Below are 19,767 nucleotides of genomic sequence, written 5' to 3' on the forward strand. Positions count from 1 at the left end.
ATCGATGCTGCTAAAAACTTTGATCCTGATGATGTTTATACACTTGACATCTATTGCACTTCTGTCTGTCAGTAGTTTTTCCTTACTCTTGCTGAGGGTTAAGGACAGAGGATGTCACACCATGTTAAAGCCCTATGAGACGAATTGTGATTTGTGAATATGAGCTATACAAATAAAATTTGATTGATTGATTGATTGATTTATTTGCTTGTGAGGATATGCTCACGGTTATTTAATAGAACATTTCCTGTAAAGAAAATACCACATAAGTAAATAGTGTATGTCAAGTGTGTATGCAGTGCATGATTCACATCTTTAGCAAAACCTGACATTTTCAGTGTGTAGCTTCATTTGAAAAAAAGCTACAGGCCAGATACAAAATAAAAGAAGAACCACCTGGAACTATCTTAGCCAAGCAAATCTCAAGTTTTGCAACTGTATTTTGAGTTAAATAATTTGAGTTGACGCTGATCTGCACAAACATTACAGACAAACACAAAAGCCCTTATTCTTCACACATCTCTGACTAAGCTTGAACTCAGTGGTGGAAAGAAACAAAGTACATCCACTACTGTATTTGATTTCCTGATTTCCATTCATTTTTTTCTGCAGATTAATTATATAAATTGCTGTTTAATTCTAATAAATGTATTTGTTCGATTCTTTTTGGGTCAGTCCTGTATATCAGTGTTTCTCCTAGGAGCCAAGTTAACGCAATGCTTCCCTCTAGTGGACATTTTCAATGCTGATCTTTGAATGTCCATTTCTTATCGTGGCAGATTTACATTTCTACTACAATGGGACTATTGCTGTGCTAATTTTAGTCTGTGCATAGTTGCAAATAAACAGTTTGTCCTTCACACACCCTAAGACTATGAATCCCACTCAACACACCATCTCTATCTTACCATTTATCTTTCAGTAGATCAACACTGAATTTGTGCCAGTCATAGTGTTGAGAGGCAGCTTTTAGGTCAGTACTCTTGGATTTCTCCTTCTTCAGCAAACAGGCTCAGCCCAGCCAAGTGCGACCGACTAAGCACCACAGGCTGAGAAGCCGAGTAAACTGCTGACAGCTGAACAAAGTGGAACATTCAGACAGGGGCGCGTCTTTCTAGTATTTTAGAATTGTGATGTCAGATGGTACAGACCACATATTGACCGGGTTATTTTTGCATAGACAAAGCTGCAATTATACAGTCACTCACTTGCACTGGGATTTGTGACACACTTATTAAACTCAACTTCCATTAAACTTAATATTCTGAACCTGTGTTCAATTTACAGACACATAAAACCAAGTGTTGTGATTTGTGTTTATTTTTTTACTGTCAACCACTTGTAATAAAAATATTAATACTAACTTATATTAGAGGAACAGCTAATTGTATAAGTGATGCACATATAGCTGGTTAAAACTGCATAAATAACGGTGAATTATGGACATTTATATACATTATCATTCTATAGGGATGGTTTTGTATTAGATTTGACGCATTTTCTTGTTCAAACACAATTCTGCAAATACATCTGCTCCTGTTTAAATCTAGAGAGTTTTACTATACTATGTTTTAGTTATACATGTGTATACACTGTATATACCATTGTAAGATTGGGTTGGACTGCATGTGGAGTCCCTGGGGAGTTATTTCACAAATTGAAAGATAACGTTGAGAGAGGAGAAGCTTGGATCCCATGCAGATGCAGAACATGGCCATCTTTGCTGAGACTTAACACTGATGATTCACCACACACACAAATACAAAAGGTAGATTCAGTGTCGCAGGTACAAAATAGAGGCCTTTTTTTGTTGTTATTTCAATGCACTATTGCAACAAACATTATTAGATGTTTGCTCCGTTAAGATTTGAGTCCTTTCTGTATTTGGCACTCCTCCTCCCGCCCTGAAGAGAAAATGTACCAGCAGCCTCTGGCATGTGCCCTACATCTGCTCTGTTTACAGCCAGCCAGCAACCACCCCTCCGTCCGCGTGCCTTCAGAGAGGGAAAGGAGTACAATCGACGTCACCAGGGCTCGGAGCACGTTGAAAAGTGCATGCATGGCCTCGCTGCTGCCGTAAGTACCAAATAAAGGCGCAGGGCAATACACCAATCGTTGTTCTGTGCTGAGGCGAAAAGGAGGTCGAGTCGAGGCAGGAGAGTGTCAACATTGATTCGGTGTCACAAATGAATTCACCTGTCATTTGAAAATAATAATAAAAAAAAGAGATTCAAACAGCTTTTCACTTAACTTTCAGGGGTAATATGAGGAGGTGGTCAAACATTTGTTTATAATATAAATAAAAAAACATAAGAAAAAAATGTATGATCCACATAATAATTTTAACTAGAGCTTTCAGCGGTATCTTCATCCGTGTATAACTGGATCAAAATTTTAAAACAAAAGCAATATAACCGCTTATTTTTACCATTTTTAAACAGCAACAGGTGCATCACTGTTACAGTTATAACCCGATACAGGTGCATCACTGTTATTTACGCAGTTATAACCAACTATACGTGCATCACTGTTATTTATGCAGTTATAACCAGCTATTGGTGCATCACTGTTACAGTTATAACCAGCTACAGGTGCATCACTGTTATTTATGCAGTTATAACCAGCTATAGATGTATCACTGTTATTTATGCACTTATAACCATCTATAGGTGTATCACTGTTATTTATGCAGTTATAACCACCTATAGGTGTATCACTGTTATTTATGCAGTTATAACCAGCTATAGGTGCATCACTGTTACAGTTATAACCAGCTATAGATGTATCACTGTTATTTATGCAGTTATAACCAGCTATAGGTGTATCACTGTTATTTATGCAGTTATAACCACCTATAGATGTATCACTGTTATTTGTGCAGTTATAACCAGCTATAGGTGTATCACTGTTATTTATGCAGTTATAACCAGCTATAGGTGCATCACTGTTACAGTTATAACCAGCTATAGATGAATCACTGTTATTTATGCAGTTATAACCAGCTATAGGTGCATCACTGTTACAGTTATAACCAGCTATAGGTGCATCACTGTTACAGTTATAACCAGCTATAGGTGCATCACTGTTACAGTTATAACCATCTATAGGAGCATCACTGTTATTTATGCAGTTGAACCAGCTATAGGTGTATCACTGTTATTTATGCAGTTATAACTAGCTATAGGTGTATCACTGTTATGAATGCAGTTATAACCAGCTATAGGTGAATCACTGTTACAGTTATAACCAGCTATAGCTGTATCACAGTTATAACCAGCTATAGGTGTATCACTGTTATTTATGCAGTTATAACAAGCTATAGGTGCATCACTGTTATTTATGCAGTCATAACCAGCTATAGATGTATCACTGTTATTAAAACAGTATTCTAACCAGACGAAGCACGGCCTCTCCACCGTACCTTCAGTACGACAACACGAGCTTTCTCCTCCTCACACTCAAATCCAGGTGCGCAGCTGCACCGTCTCTTACGGTCAGCCCCGCTGGCCCCACAGCAGCGTGTGCTGGCCCCGCCTCCTCATGTCCCTGTGTTTGGTGTGAAGTCGGGACCATACTCTCCACAACGTGAGCGCCGGGCCCCGTGCGGCCGGCCCCGCCCTCGCAAGCCAATCAGAGCCAACCGGGGGCGGGGTCACGACCGCCCCTTGTCCAATCACGGCGGCGCATCGTGCCTCACTTGCCAGTCCCTGCACCAGCACGTGTGTCCCTGCGTGTAGCTCGGTGTTTGGGAGGGCGGACGAACAGAAGAAGGAACAGCAAGAAGAGCGCAGCGCAAAAACAACGAGTCAGGATTTTACTCTGCGCTGCTCAGTCACTTGCTGCGCTGCAGGTAAGCGTCTTCACTTTATGCATCTTTGTGTATGTAGCTGTCACTCTTTTATTTAAACTCGTTTTACATAGTAAACAACTTAAAATGTATACTCGCCTATGCAAACATCCAGCGATGCTAACAGTGTAACACGTGAAATGTGTAGATGTGTTTTAACCCTTTGCTGATAACAACACGTTTATTACGCTTTTTCTTTTAAGTAAAAAAAAAAGTAAACAGTTGCTAGCTAACAACATCTGAAAATGTACGTGTGGCGTTTATGTACGTTTTGGTTTTTTTAACATTTGACTAAAATCGACGTGAGCCTGTCAGATTGGGTAGTATAATGTAGTGACACGCCTGTTCCCCGGGGAAAGGTACACAATGTTCGGTATTTGTACGCAGCTTGATTGTTTTGACTAATATTAAGTGGAGCGTTTACCCGAATCTGTATCAAGTCGTGATCGGTTTGTTATCAGTGCCAACGTGACTCCGCCTGTTCCCTCAACCCCAAATACACATGAGGGCCCGCCCCTTCAGATTCATGGCCATCCCATCTTTAATGTTCAGCCTTTATTTTTTTGATTTATATGAGATTTATTACTGGGTGGATCCTCACACCTTTGACTGCTGCCACTGAAGCAACAGCAGGTATTTTAATATTATTTTAACAACACTTAACTTCTTTAGAGGCTTTTTTTAATTTCTTGATCCTGTTCCTTACATTTGCTGTGTCATTGATTGGAATTACTGAAATGTGTATATTTGTTATAGTTTCTTCATTACAATAATCATACTGGACATTGAAAGTAGCTGCTCCTCCATCACACACATGCAGGATGGATGCATGGGCTTGTTAGTGTCTGTAAAATGCAAACAGGCATTATGTTTTTGAAACAACGATTATATAGATAAATATTTTCTTTCTCATTTATTCATTTTTAACGTTTTCTTCTTGTTTAAGTATTCAGCTTTTATTTTGAAATATTTTGTATTTAGTGATTATTTTATTACTCACAAAATCGATAATATAATTTTAAAAATATATAAATATAATTTCACTAGAGGCTGCTGTGTTCCTGATGTGTGAAAACACGAGCAGGCATCATTACAGCTTGTTTTATGCTGTTGATACACCCACACAGCATGGGGGGGGCTCACAGAGACCACAGGAGCTCAATCTGCACTGATGTAGCCCTGCAGGTCTTTGCAAGTATTTCACACTGGCGTGTGCGCAAAACAGCTGTACATAAATATTCCCAAGGTTTACACAGGCAAATGTTGACCAAGTTGTAAACAGAAAGGAGAAACTCTCAGGATGGCGAAAGTCAGGCAGCGACAGTGCACTCCATATTTTTAGTGATCGCAACAAAGTGTTCCTCCTGTTTTGGATACAAGAGAAATGTTTGTACCTTTACTGGCCTTTTAAAAGTTGCAGAATTCTAAAGTAAACTTCCGGCTGAGAGGAACAGCGCTCTAGAGGTCCATGAGGTCCACATGTGTTGTCACAGATCATGGCACGGTTCTCAAAAACAAAAAGCTTAGGACAAGTGGTTACAGGTGGATTATACTACTTACCCAGTTATCAAAATGTGTGGTCCAGTGACATAGAGACTGCTGGTAGATGTTGTGGAAGAATGCCAACATGAATATAAGTTTGAGATGTCTGCTTAGTATCTGCTGTAAACATAAATCCAGGTGGTAGAAATAATTGGACAGGACTCAGCTTAAACCGCATTTTAATGTTACCTCATTAAAATGTTTTGACATTTTCTGGCACGTTGGTTTCTACAACTTGGATGATGTTTCATGTGCCACAACCAGTCCAGACTTCACTTCCTTTTTAACTTACCTGGTTTATTAATCTGTTGGGCTTTCAATCAGCCCATTTGGCAGGTGGAAGAATGGATCAGCGGCCCCATGTCTGAATGACGTCAATGGGAATTGAACTTTCAACCATGGCCGAGGCTGTGTGGTTGTTCTTTGTGTTTTAGCTTCAGCTTTTGTGTTTTTCTAATCGTTCCTAAAAGGAAGGGAAAGGATCTGAAACTTTCCCCAGCCATTTAGGGGTGCTGGGTTGTCATGTGGAGGATTTACATTCTGAGGATGGGGTTTAAGATTTTGTGCCATGCAGGAAGGTTGGGTCACGAAGCAGATCGCCACCAGGGAGCTAATCTTCATATGGCCTATTTCCACTTGCAATTGGAAAGGAGTCACTTAAAAGCCACGTATACCTGCTAACTTTGGTGTAAAAGAGGTATAACGCAATCATTCAGACATTATTTGTATAGTCCATGTACACACATCACAATTCACCTTATGGGGCAAAACAATCTATAAAAAACTACCAAAAATCCCCTTTAAACAGTGAGGGGAAAATCCAAAAGCCCAGGGAGAGTTTCAAGTGAGAGAGGCCCCTCCCAGCCCGGACAGAAAACATCAACAAAATAACAAATATTTATGAGAAACATCTATGTTTAATATGTTAAAATGTAAGCATTAATTGAAGAAAGAAGCGATTAAGAGAAGTTATAAACATTCTTTTTTACAGTAATTACATCCGAAAACCTCAGATTTCAGCTGCATTTCAGTGTTTATATATGATCAGAGCCAACTACAGCCAAAGTGAAGAAGATCCACCTTAAATGTATTTGTAATGTGGACAGACGTGTGAGTAATAACAGTGTAGTATGTGGTAATGTTGCTTTAAGAAGTCGTGTGGCCATGTCGTGTTGTGTTTTGTTTTCACCGCACAATCTTTACATCGTGTGTCTCACAAATGTACAAAATGTTCAGCGCTGGGTGCAGCAGATCCTGAATCAGCTGCTCCACCCACATGTCAAACCAGTCACAGCTCGAGGCAGAGCTGGGACCAGTGTCTGAGAGCCGTCTCCCACACTGCATGCTTGAGCGCTCTCATTGGTCCAGCCCGGCGACCAATCAGCGGCCGGCCAGGCGTGCGGGAAACACCGCTCCGTACACGTGCAGCATGTACACAGCAGAAGCTGAGCGGGGGCGTGTCTCTGTGTGCACGCGCCTGCCAGGGAGTGCACAGAGCAGGGCGCGTGCACGCTGCAGAGAATCACAGCACTGTTAGATTCAATTTGTTTTCATTTATGCATCGTGCACTGGATGATTTGTAGAGTCGTGGATGTGGCAGAACAGCTTCCTGCAGCAGGGACGAGTCTCGTGTTTCCTCGTGTTCCCTCCAGGTGACTGTGGCTCTGTGCCTGTGCAGCACTTTGTTCTTCATGCAGCAGCTCGTGCTCTTTCTGGGAAATTGTGTTGACTCACACGGAAGTTAGAGCTGCTCTGTTGTTTTCGAGTTCATGCGGACTGGAACTAGGGCTGCAAATACTGTGGATTTCCCGTACTGTTAAAACCTGCTGACTGCTTTCTGGTTAAATCTGTTTTTCATTCAGTCTCAAAGCAACACAACATTTGTTGATTTTAAGCAGCACAACTCTTTCCAAGCCTGAGGTCCTTAACATTTTTTTGTATCTGTTGATCAGCTAATCAATTAACCGACCCATTAGGCCTCTTAGTGCACCAGCCACACTCAGTAGATGAGGTTTATTAAATGTTGTTATATTTTATAAAGGCAGGAATCAACTTTTTTGCAGTTTCTGTTTGAAAAGTGATTGTGTGTTATGTAATCACACACTTGAGATCTTACTTGACCACACCTCTGTCAGTAATTATATTAATTGACTAGTAGAATGTCATTACAGTGATTGAACATAGTACGTCAATGCCCTGCCTGTTTACTGTAATTCTATCAGATGAACACTTGATTTTCATCACTGATCATAGTTTACAAATTTGTGGCCAACTGTTGGAGCAGAGCCCAGAGAACAACAACTATGACTTCACCGGAATCTTGTCTCCTGCATCTCGTTCATAACAACAGAGATGCTTTTTGTTGATTTTAAACATTAGTTAAATCAAAAATGAATGTTTCAGCCCATTTCAGTTGCATCAAATAACTAATTTAAACCACATTTATCAGAAAAAAACACCCTTGGTGAAGTGGAAACTTTAAAATTGGGTGAAGGTGTGTACGACTGTTGTGTCTGTACACACCGATTTGCTGAAGCAGTGTAACAGCACATGGATTGAATTTAAGGAAAAGGGGTCACTCCCCCCCCCCGCCCCCCATTACAAGAAAATGGCCCACCACAATTGGCTTAGCAGGTGGGTGGTTGGGCCAGTTCACCACTACCACCTCCTACACCAACCACCATATGCCCCTGCCATCACACATAGAAGTATGCATGGCTGTCAGCCTGACACGACACCCACTCACACCCTGCTTGCACATTATGTTCCTTCCCCCGCCCAGTTCGGCTGCAGAGCGCACACGTTTTGCCACGTGCAATTGATAATAATCCATGTCACAAAACATAATGCTCATTAGCATTGTCGTGCCCGGAGAGGAGGCACCCCGGTCACATTGATACAGCATCACGTGCATTTGTCCCAGTTCAAATCCCGTCAGTTGATCCACCGGTTTCCACTCCCAAGAATTACTACGTTTGTTTTAATCACTGTGTCATGAGTAGCAATCGTCATTAGCCGTCCATACCTGTTATCCACCTGTCAGGAATAATAAGCCATATCCAGCTGGTGACGGCTGCTCTGGACCTGTCCACTAAGCCGTTATCGGGTAATTGCGTCAGCACAGGAAGCTGCGATACTTAAACCTGACCTGGGCAAGTTCAGCATCAAAAGCATCACAGCCCACCTGGCGTGGGCGGGGGGGAAGGGGAAGGTAATATGGGTTTGTGAGACAGGTTGTGTATAAAAATGTAAAGGTTTGGCGACTAAGGACCATCCTGTGTTGTCTTGTAGTTGCGTTTGCAGGGCTTAAAGGATTATTGGGTGTTTTTCTTAACCAAGAAATAAATAGCACTAGACGTTTACTTGCGTTTGATTTGCCTGTCGTCCTGGTAAAGGGCGACTAAGCTATGACGACAAATGTCACTTGTAATTGAGGCATTAGGACACGTCCTGTGCTTCTATATTCAGATGCACGCGTATGCACTTGCTGCATGCACATAGGAGGAGATTGCATTAGCTACTCAAAGTGATTTTCCAGGTATAAGGTTAACAACCACACATACAAACATAGAGCCTGCACCACGAGGCCGGGAAAAGTATCTCATGGCCATATTTGAATCTTACTTGGAGGCCAACACGATAAACTGATGATAAGCATTTATTTTTCTCTTTTCAAAGTCCTTGAGCTGTACCGACAAGGCCATAGCAAGCATTTTGTAATCTTGCAGCTAATATATCTCTATTTTTCTCTCCCTCTCTCTCTCTTTGCTTCTCCATTTTCCTGTCATCTCAGGTGGTCTTCAGCACCAAGAGCAACACATCTCCGAATAGGCGAGAAGACAAGATACAGAGCGAGGATAATTTTTTTGCTCTCACCCAGAGCTGTTTTTCTCACTCTCCTTCACAATCTCTCGTCCCATCTGTCGGAGCACTTGTGCCAAGGCTGTTTTCGTAACAAGAAATTCATCTGTTGTCCTCTCTACGTTGAGTGACCCCAAGACATGAATTTCTCTCCATAGTTCTTACAATTAACATCCTTCCACTATGATCTACCTGTGGATACACAGTCCCACTTAAATTTAGATTTAAGTCGTTCCTGCTTTACTCCTCAAGCTGCACCAGCCTCATCCTACTCTAGTATGAGTTATGACAACTCTATATTAATGGCCAGCGGCAGCACTCGGGGGAGGGTGGCAAGGACCAACGGAAAAGACAATGACCAGGAGGCCGAGTCAGAAAGGTTTACCTCTCTGAAAAGCATCGGCGGTCAGACCAGTGCCAACGTCAACATCCCAGTTCAAGGGAGCGGAGCCCGTGGAGGATCGTCTCCCAGTGCAGGGTCCGGATCCGGAGGTTCATCCAGAGACCAGAGGGGTCCCAACTCGGACGATATGGACGGCCTCTCCAGCGGTAACGACTCTGGCGAGCGGGAAAGCGAAGGCGGGATGGAGAGGGGAGGCGGCTCACGTGGGCGCCAGTCCACACGCAGCTCCCACAGCTCGTCGAATGGCAAAGACTCAGGCATAATGCTGGAGACCACAGAGAGCAACAAGAGGTGAGAGGAGACAGAAATTAGCAGTTTATGAATTATTCATGCGAGAGGTGTAACGTGTAATAATTCCACTGCGGTGATCAGTCAATGCAGCAGCAACATAGACATACCCAGCTCCTTTTTTATGTCTAATTATAATGTTCATTCCTCTCTTTCTCCAGCTCCAACTCCCAGAGCCTGTCACCTCCCAGTTGCTCCGTGGCCTACAGCACCTCCGGCTGCAGCAGCGACCAATCAGCGAGGGCCCAGACCCAGAAAGAGCTGATGAAGGCCATCAAGGAGCTGAAGCTCCGTCTGCCATCTGAGCGAAAGTCAAAGGGTCACTCCAGCACTCTGAACGCACTGAAATACGCACTCCAGTGTGTCCGGCAAGTCAGAGGTGAGCATCTGTTACTGTAGGTTTCCTCTTCTCGGCCATAGAAAGAGGCAGTGCGAGTGTTTCTGTGAAGTGACGTTTTTTGTGTATTTTAGCTTTTTGTTATATTCAAATCTCACTTTAACTTGTGTTCACTTTTTGCAGCAAACCGGGAGTACTACCACCAGTGGAGTGTGGAGGAGTGTGAAGGCTGCAGTCTGGACTTGTCTACCTTCACAATCGAGGAGCTTGATAACATCACCTCAGAATACACCCTCAAAAACACCGTAAGTTTTTTCTGAATATCCTCTATGAGCTACGGACATTTTTCTCAGTTAACAGCTTTTGAAAACCTTATTTTCTCAGTTGAACTCGGCTCATGTTCAGAAGCACTGAAGCTGCCAAATACCCACTGTGCCCAGAAAAAGATTGAATCGATTGTTGGTGAAAGTACCTCTTTCTAAACTCCTTTATCCTTCTCTGTTTTTTCCAGGACACGTTCTCGATGGCCGTGTCCTTCTTGTCGGGGAAGGTAGTGTACGTGTCCCCCCAGGGCTCGTCCCTGCTGCGCTGCAAGTCCGACTGTCTCCAGGGGACTATGTTCTCTGAGCTGTTGGCCCCTCAGGATGTCAGCACCTTCTACAGCGGCACAGCACCCTGCCGCCTTCCTTCCTGGGCCTCCTGCATCGGCTCCGGTGAGCTGAGACAAGGGGAAATTGGGAATGATATATATAATAAATGAGAAGCTTTGGTGTTGGAACGATATATCCAGGATGATTTGCTGCTTTACTGAATTTCGTGGAACCTTTTCCTGTACTGACTTTCACACCCTCTTTCCTTCCAGTATCTCCTCAGGAGAAGTCCATGTTCTGCCGGATCAGTGCTAACCGGGTGCAGGGCGGCGAGATGCGCTACTACCCATTCCGCCTCACGCCGTACCAGCTCACTCTTCAAGAATCTGACACTGCTGAGCCGCAGCCCTGCTGCCTGCTTATTGCAGAGAGGGTCCACTCTGGATATGAAGGTATTTAACACTTTACCGTATAGTTTTGTGAAGCAGAAAGAGACCCTTTGGAATTTCCCAGCTATCACCTATGTTCACCTCTGCTTGAGGCACTTAATACATGCTTCTGATCTGTTGTATCTGTGTCCTCTGTGCCGTCCAGCTCCTCGTATCCCAGCAGACAAGAGGATCTTCACAACCAGTCACACTCCCAGCTGCCTCTTCCAGGAGGTTGACGAGAGGTCAGTTCTTCTATTGCATGTCAAGATTAAGAAATGATTACTTGCACGAAGAAGAGAGCAGTAACAGATGTGTTATCATTATGTAATGCTGTGTCAATATCTTACGTTTGCAGGGCCGTGCCGCTGTTGGGTTACCTTCCTCAGGACTTGGTGGGAACCCCCATCCTGCTTTACATCCACCCAGAGGATCGGCCACTAATGCTGGCCATACACGAGAAGAGTGAGTCTCATTAGTACAGAAATCTGAATCATTCGCACACATCATGTCCTGGAAAATGAGCAGTTTTCTCATCGATTATCTGCTTTGTTGTCTCTCTTCAGTCTTTCAGTTCGCTGGGCAGCCGTTCAACCATTCGCCCCTGAGGATGTGCGCCCGCAGCGGGGAGTACGTGACCATCGACACCAGCTGGTCTTCCTTCGTCAACCCCTGGAGCCGCAAGGTGGCATTCGTCGTAGGGCGCCACAAAGTCAGAACGTAAGTTAGACTTGACGTTTAAAAACGTTTAAAAATGAATTGTTTTGAATTAATATGAATAGAGGATCATGTATGTTCTTCCCGTCTCCAGGAGCCCTCTGAATGAAGACGTGTTCACCACGCCTCAGGGCTGCGAGAGCCAGACCACCACGCCCGTCATCGTGCAGCTGAGTGAGCAGATCCAGCGGCTCCTGGGGCAGCCGGTGCAGGGCGGCGGCTCCCAGGGCTACAGCTCGCTCGGGTCCAGTGGATCCCGGGGCTCCCACCGGTCACACCATCAGCACCACAGTGCCTCGTCCAGCGACGGCAACGGCCCGGCCATGGACAAGGCCGTTGTTCCTGTTGCTTTACACAAGCCTGTGAGTTTAAGCGACAACACAGGCAAAGGGGTCAGGGGATAGAGCTCATACAACAATGATGCTCTACAAGACATATCAAATAAGCTGAACGTCTAGTTAACCGTCTCTTATATGATTTTCTCCAGATGACGTTCCAGCAGATCTGCAAAGACGTCCACATGGTCAAGACGAGCGGACAGCAGGTTTTCATCGAGTCCCGTAATCGTCCGATGCCCAGAAAAACCCTTAACGCAGGTAAAGTAAAAGGACATATAACTGATGTCTATCATACTGAATGATTTACTTCCTCTGCTAAGGTTGTTTTCACTGCCGTTTGTCTGTCTGTCAGCAGGATTACTTAAAAACTACGGAAACAATTTCCATGACAATTTAAAACAGGTGGATCCAGGATTCCTTTTTTTCACTTTCTTCAACGCGGAGAGATAGGGCGTTAGCCTTAGCGGAGGTATGACTCTCTCCTCGCGTTTCTCGTCTGGTGCCTACGTTTCTGGTTTTAGAATTGTTGTGGTGACCAATGGAGGATACACAAACTGAGAGAACATGCAAAACCTGCCTGTAACTGGGAATTAAACTACAAGGAAGGAATCGTAAAAATATATAACTATATATCAAGTATTCACTTCCTGTTCGTATTTGTTCTTGATCCAGCTACAGCAAAGATGAGAGCCATCAACAGCGACCCAATCCGAGGTTTGATCGCCGACATGACAAAACCTCTCCAAGCTTTAGTCCCTGCGCCGATCGCAGAGAAGGATCCGCCCACCGGCTACTCCTACCAGCAGATCAACTGTCTGGACAGCATCATAAGGTGTGTGTTTGTGCAAATCCTGATGCCATACATGGTCTCTGTGTTTGTCACTTTACTCATCCGACAACATGTTTGCCTCTGTGCAGGTATTTGGACAGTTGCAACATTCCCACCACAGTGAAGAGGAAGTGTGGCTCCTCCCGCACGGCCTCCACCACGTCTGACGAGGACAAGCAGCAGGAAGCCAGCGGCAACAACAAAGGTGCTTTTTAATAATTACGCTGACGCAGTGTGGGTTGTTGTGCTGGTTTTGTTGGCAAGTCACAGTAATGCAGTTCATGTTGGTGGAGAAAATACTCCTAAGAATGCTGAACGTGTGCTCACCGCCGGATTCTCCTCTTCATTTGCTCCTCTTTTTTTAATTTTGCTTTTGCTCTACAAAGCTTTCTTCATGCTCTATGCTGATCGTTTAATGTTCTGCTTTCAAATCTACAAATCTTTTTTTTAATTTTATTTCCATCTGTGGAACTCGGACGCTTGCTCAGACTTTCCTCAACCACCGATAGGAAAAGGCTTGTGCCTGTGTCCGCGCAGAACACATTAACTAATTTCTTGTCTGTGGTTCAGTTAACCTCGTAGGTGAACCACCTCCTCTGCCCCCTCTGACCATGGCCAAAAGGGCAGAGAGTGTAGCCTCAGTCCCGTCCCAGTGTAGCTTCAGCAGCACCATCGTGCATGTGGGAGACAAGAAGCCCCCCGAGTCAGGTGGGCAACAACACTCTTCTGTTCGCTGTAGTCTGTTTTTCATCGGGTTTGTATGGAGGCTTTTTGCATGTCTCAGACTGAATTTAAAGGACTTCAATATGCTTCAAGGCAATTCCTTGAAGCATTAATGTTAAGCTGTAAAGTACTGTGATACTGTTTGCATATTGTCTTCAATTATCTTGTGATTAACTGCACAGTTTCCACTTTCTTTCAACTTTTGCTGGATCACGTTAAATGTTTAAATCAAGTACACAAGAGTCCTTTTACTAATGCAGTAGTGTATCTGCTACTGTCTATATCTTAGCAGCCGGTCATTCCAGACCAGGTCAATGTGTTGAAGCTTTTTTTTGCTGACTGTAACTTTCCGGTTGTAAGAGGAAGAGTTTGACATTCCTTCTTCTAAAAGTGACAGAACCTCTAACGTCTCTTCGTCCGCTGCTTCCTATTTATCACAGACATCGTCATGGAGGAGGCTCTTACCACTCCCACGCTCGCCCCTGCTCCGTCTCTCAACATGCCGACACGTCCCACCGGCGGCCTGATGCTTCCCGCAAGCACAGCCACCGCAGCCCCGCCTCCACTTCTGCCCTCACCCCCTCCTCCCATGCACCTTCTCACACAAACTGCTAAGCCAGAGAGGGACAGCCGGAGAAGCTGCAGTGTTGGAGGAGGTCGGCTAGGCCTGACGAAGGAGGTGCTCTCTGCTCACACCCAGCAGGAGGAGCAGATATTCCTTGACCGCTTCAATGACCTCAGCAAGCTGCGCGTGTTCGATCAGACGGCGTCTTCGACCGTGCGGTGCCCCACCCCGGCTGCCACCCCACTGTCACGAGGTAGGGACACACTGCAGACACCACACACACACACACACACACTTTGAACAGACCTATACAGGGTTCGTACGGTCATGGAAAACCTGTAAAAGTCATGGAATTTTAGAATGTGTTTTTCCAGGCCTGGAAAAGTCATGGAAATAAATAATCTCCCAAAAGTTTTGGAAAAGTCATGGAAATTTGTTATATTCATATTTTCATGTCGTTCATTTTAGGGATGGGCATAATTCATAGACGATCGATTAATTGATCATTAATATGGCCTATAAATAGTGAATTTTAATATAAAAATATTAATGATTAATCGAAAATCGATCGTTAATTCTCCCGACGATCGATCAAGACAATTTAATCGAATGCCCATCCCTAGTTCATTTACGCTGAGTTTTAAATAATTCATATGCTTTTAAAGAAATACGCTCAAAATATAACCAGGCATACTTGGGTTTGTGTCATTAAAGGTATACTGTATGCCTTGGAATTCTCATTGTAAGTTTGAATACTACATTTTGTTACTTTTTCGCATATACACCGAGATTTCACAAAATGTTCGGTCATGCAAATTTGGTTTAAAGTTATTGAAAAGTCATGGAAAAGTCATGGAAATCCATTGGTCAAAATGTGTATGAACCCTGCCTATATCAGATTCAAAGTTCAAATTTATTCATTGTTGTAAAATAAGCAAAACAAATGTTCAGTGGGAAATACTTTTGCTTTATTTTTTTGAATCTTCTCTTTCTCCAGGAGCGCGTTGTTCCCGTGACTACCCGGCTGCAGGGGGCAGCATCGGTCACCGGCGAGGCCGCGGAGCAAAAAGACTCAAGCACCAGGAGTCCTCGGATCAGCACAGCCCTCTGGGAATGGACGGGAGCCGCCTAGACCCCCGAACCAGTGCCGCCCCCCTGCCCCTCCACATGCCACACGGACCCCTGACCAACACCTCCTCCTGGCCCTCTGTCGGCTCCCAGGCCGGCATTCCCTCCGCCCCTTTCGCTCCTGGTATGCTTCCCATATACCCGGTATACCCACCGCTCGCTCAGCCACTACCCATCCCAGTCCCGTCACGCTTCCCCCCGACCCAGATGGTTCCTCCCATGATGGCGCTCGTTCTTCCCAACTACATTTTCCCCCAGATGGGAGCGCCCATCTCTCAGCCGGGTGCCGCCCCGGGACACTTCTACAATCCTAACTTCACATACCCCAGTGCCACCGCAGCCGTTGCCCCAGCCATCATCCCCACAGTCATCTCCAGCCCGGTGCCCATTCCCGGCAACTGCGTCCCTTCTCGTAGCAGCACGCCACAGTCCTACAACCAGATGCCAGCTGACCACGAGGGCGCAGAGTCCCCCCTCTTCCAGTCCCGGTGCTCCTCCCCCCTCAACTTGTTGCAGCTGGAGGAGACGCCAACCAACCGGTTAGAGGTTCCCTCTGCCGCCGCGGCATCACAGCAAGCCACGCCCTCTGCGCAGGGCGGTGCTGCTGGGGGACCGAGCTCTGCCAATCAGAGGAGCTCTGATGATTCCTCCAAGGAGAATGAGAATGTAAGTACAACACATGTTCAGGATAACTTGTACTTTTCTTATTTCTTGGAAGATTATGGAAAGAAATGAACCTGTTTATTCTCTCATCAGGGTGAAGCTAATGAGTCCAACCAGGACGCAATGTCCACGTCCAGCGACCTGCTGGACCTGCTGCTGCAGGAGGACTCCCACTCAGGCACCGGCTCAGCTTCTGGTTCAGGGTTCTCGGGAACCAGGTCCTCGGGTTCAGGCTCCGGCTCCAATGGATGCAGTTCCTCTGGCACCAGCGGCAACCGTAAGCAGATATATTAAAAAAAATAAATCTTGTATTTATAGGTTATTACGTGTTTTGTCAAATGAATGGCAATGACCGTTAATAATCAACATTTAAATTTCCCCGTCTATGCAGGCAGTAGTCAGGGCAGCCACACCAGCAAGTACTTTGGCAGCATCGACTCATCGGAGAACGACCACTCCCGCAAACAGCCAGCAGGGGGCAGCAGCTGTGCAGGGGGAGATGGAGGCGAGGAGCAGTTCATCAAGTGTGTCCTCCAGGACCCCATCTGGCTCCTGATGGCCAACACCGACGACAAGGTCATGATGACGTATCAGCTGCCAGTCAGGTAAGAAGAGAAGGTCACTCATCAGTGCACATAACTCTGTCATCTGCTTTAATGCCATTTAAAACAAAGACAGGGGTGAAAACATAACCTCTTTGGCAGTTGTAATGGGAGCAGATCCTCCTAGAAATATTTTTTTTGTTTTTTAAGAAGCATATTTACCTCCTGATTACCCCTCAACAAGCACTGTTCTATATATATTGATATTAAAGGCCTAAAATACTTTGAAAATACACAATACTTGTTTTTATTCACCATGTATTTTCTAACTTGTGTAACAGGGACATGGAGACGGTGCTGCGACAGGACCGCGAGGCCTTGAGGAGCATGCAGAAACATCAGCCTCGGTTCTCAGAGGAGCAGAAGAGGGAGCTGAGCCAGGTCCACCCCTGGATCCGCACAGGACGCCTGCCGAGAGCCATCAACATCTCTGTAAGTCGCCTGCAGTTCAACCAAAACCAAATATATGCAGACAGAAACACATCCTCCTTGGCCGAGGTACTTAACCAATGAAACACAGAGTAGAACTAACCTTCCTCTCTGGTTTTTAGGGCTGCACGGGCTGCAAAGATCCCGCCTCCGTGGCTCCGGCCGGACCGTTCGACTCGGAGATCCACGAGATGGAGCTGTGCAGTGAGCAGAAGGCTCAGGAGGGCAAGAAAAACCTCTCAGAGACCCCCATGGACGAGACTCGCCCTGGGGATAAAGAAGAGGAGACGAAAGGAACCAAAAGGCCAAACGGCAGTCATGTCACGACGGCAGAGGAGCAGAGAGCGAGCTCACAGGCTGCAGAGTCGGCCATGAGTCACTGAGTTGGTGGCCAAAGATAAAGAAACGGCATTATGACGTTTAGACTTTAAAATGCAGGAAATGTGCACCTTCGAGGAGCGATGCCCGGGACATCATTACTCAGGATGTAAGGTGTTCAAACGGCCTCTTCCGGGTCATCAAGGTTTATCTCTTGATAGGTCACTTGTTGGAGTGAAGAAGAACTTACACAGAACGTGCACACTCAGCATCAGAGAGGGAATCAGGACTTTTCTCTTCTCTCTCTCGGCTGTTCTCGTTGTTCTAAGTGTATTTATTTAATTTGTAAAATACTCACAGAGGACTGAGGGGAATGTGTTACAAAAAGAAAAACGAAGCACTTAAGTAAAAAGATGGATGTGCTTCACCACAGTGTCCTCCTCCATGTTTTTATTTTTCCTTTTTGGGGTTCAGTTCATGGGGGGGCTCACGTGAATTGCAGAATGTTTCCAAGGTTGTTTCCTGCTCTCCCTCTTAAATCCTGATTCTTTTATAATGTAAAAACCTTGCCCTGATTAAAGTAGCATTGACTTTCATCCTATGGAGTAAATGTACAGTGAGAAGCCGGTTATTTTGTAAACATTGTGTATATTTTTATACTTTCAGGAGAGGATGCTCGTATCCTCTCCTGTTCTGATATGAATTGAAAGGAAATTCAAAGAGTTTTCTTATTTCCCCTGTGACATTACAATCTCGTGTGACGCACGTTAATCATGGAGGCAGTGTGGCAATCGACAGGACACCGACCTGGACTGTGGGCTTTCTCTACAGCAGGGAAACAGAATGTGCATTTGTGCGGCCGCACCGCAACTGAGAAACGGACAATCGCCTCCCTGAGATAACACTTCTCTCACAAACATCACAGACAGTCTTTCCACACACACACACACACACTGCCGGCACCCAGAGGAGCGGAAGCCTTCAGCGGAGGAAGAACCTTTGTTTCGCCAGCGCTCACTCGCGGTGGATTATGAAGAGGTGGACATTAACTTTAAAATGTCTTCTGAGTTTGGACAGTGTTTACTCTCTATCTCTCTCTCTGTCCCTCTCTGTGGCACTGTTGTGGTCATGTGATATTCCCTGCTTGTCGTCAGTGGTGTCTGCGACAGTTTAATATTTTTGTGAAATTCTTTTAACAAAAAAAGACAATAAAATTGACTTGAAAAGTCTCTAAATGTTAAGGCTTGGCCTGTCCCTTATTTTTTCCTCCAGGACTGTGTCCAGTTTTTTTTTCTGATTTCATGTCTTTGCAGTGTATTTTAGTTGGCTGGTGTTTCACAGTATAGTTGGCGTGGATTCTGAGAAGTGTCCAGAATGAACTGGAAGCAGAGAGCAGATCAGGGCAGCTGCTTTCCTCACACAACCACAGTCTCCCTCTGCAGCTGCGGTTTTACCCAGAGTGGTCACCGCAGCTTAAAAAAGACGACATGCCCTCCTCCAGGCAAAGTGACTTCATTGACTTCTCTGCACTTTATCATTATAACAATGACGAAAATGATGTGTCGTGCCTTTGCCAGAGCTGATGTCAATCGGTGCATATTTAAAGTTACATTACCTTAATTTTACAGGAGCAATGATTCCAAAACAAAGTATATTTTCCCGTATCCATGCATTTGATTTTAAAGAGCTGTGTATGGCTGTTATACTCCTTGGTCTCCAGCAGAGTAAACATGTGCACAAGTACATTTTAAGAACTAGTTCTGTGAGGTTGTCCTCTTTCAGAGTTGCAGTTAGGAAATGGTCAATAAAAATACTATACAATAAAAAAAGTATCGTACAAAATGTCTTAAATAAATAACAGCTCAAAATAGAGTTGGGATGAAGAACATTTACGACATCACCACAATGTGAAAACAAGCAGCAACAGTTAAATTCAGACGGATGAGAGAGGGATGAAAAACTAGGCTGCAGCTACCGGAGGTAAAACAATGTTACCGAACTGTGATGAATCAAGAAGCGATTTCAAAAATTCTCAAAATTAAACCAAATGTTTTCAGGAGCCGAATAAACAAATTCCACTTCAGTCATTTTGGCTTCACTCTAGGAAGTTGTCACGTCCTCCATCTTTATACACAATCATAACACTCGCTCGCCTGCCG

General features: G+C 44.7%; 1 protein-coding gene across 2 annotated transcripts; it reads left to right on the plus strand.

Moving 5' to 3' along the window:
- The first annotated feature begins 3,728 nt into the window (after positions 1 to 3,728).
- Positions 3,729 to 18,849, plus strand: per1b (period circadian clock 1b). Of its 2 annotated transcripts, XM_061066592.1 has the most exons (20): positions 3,729 to 3,850; positions 9,183 to 9,944; positions 10,103 to 10,320; positions 10,462 to 10,583; positions 10,790 to 10,991; positions 11,141 to 11,320; positions 11,463 to 11,541; positions 11,655 to 11,761; positions 11,863 to 12,016; positions 12,108 to 12,375; positions 12,501 to 12,609; positions 13,024 to 13,183; positions 13,270 to 13,385; positions 13,751 to 13,888; positions 14,344 to 14,721; positions 15,466 to 16,262; positions 16,353 to 16,536; positions 16,651 to 16,864; positions 17,143 to 17,293; positions 17,413 to 18,849. In XM_061066592.1, the coding sequence occupies exons 2-20, from the start codon at positions 9,529 to 9,531 to the stop codon at positions 17,671 to 17,673; spliced, it is 4,254 nt and encodes a 1,417-aa protein (XP_060922575.1). In that variant the 5' UTR covers positions 3,729 to 3,850; positions 9,183 to 9,528; the 3' UTR covers positions 17,674 to 18,849. The 2 variants fall into 2 exon arrangements, with proteins under 2 accessions (XP_060922575.1, XP_060922576.1); XM_061066593.1 differs by lacking the exon at positions 13,751 to 13,888.
- Positions 18,850 to 19,767: the final 918 nt, after the last annotated feature.

The sequence above is a fragment of the Limanda limanda genome, chromosome 22 (assembly GCF_963576545.1).
Source record: "Limanda limanda chromosome 22, fLimLim1.1, whole genome shotgun sequence".
Taxonomy (NCBI): Eukaryota; Metazoa; Chordata; class Actinopteri; order Pleuronectiformes; family Pleuronectidae; genus Limanda; species Limanda limanda.

Coding starts and splice junctions, on each gene's coding strand:
- per1b (XM_061066592.1), top strand. CDS start 9,529: ATGAGTTATGACAACTCTATATTAATGGCCAGCGGCAGCACTCGGGGG. Junction 10,584..10,789: donor AATACACCCTCAAAAACACC/GTAAGTTTTTTC, acceptor TGTTTTTTCCAG/GACACGTTCTCGATGGCCGT. Junction 16,865..17,142: donor ACGTATCAGCTGCCAGTCAG/GTAAGAAGAGAA, acceptor CTTGTGTAACAG/GGACATGGAGACGGTGCTGC.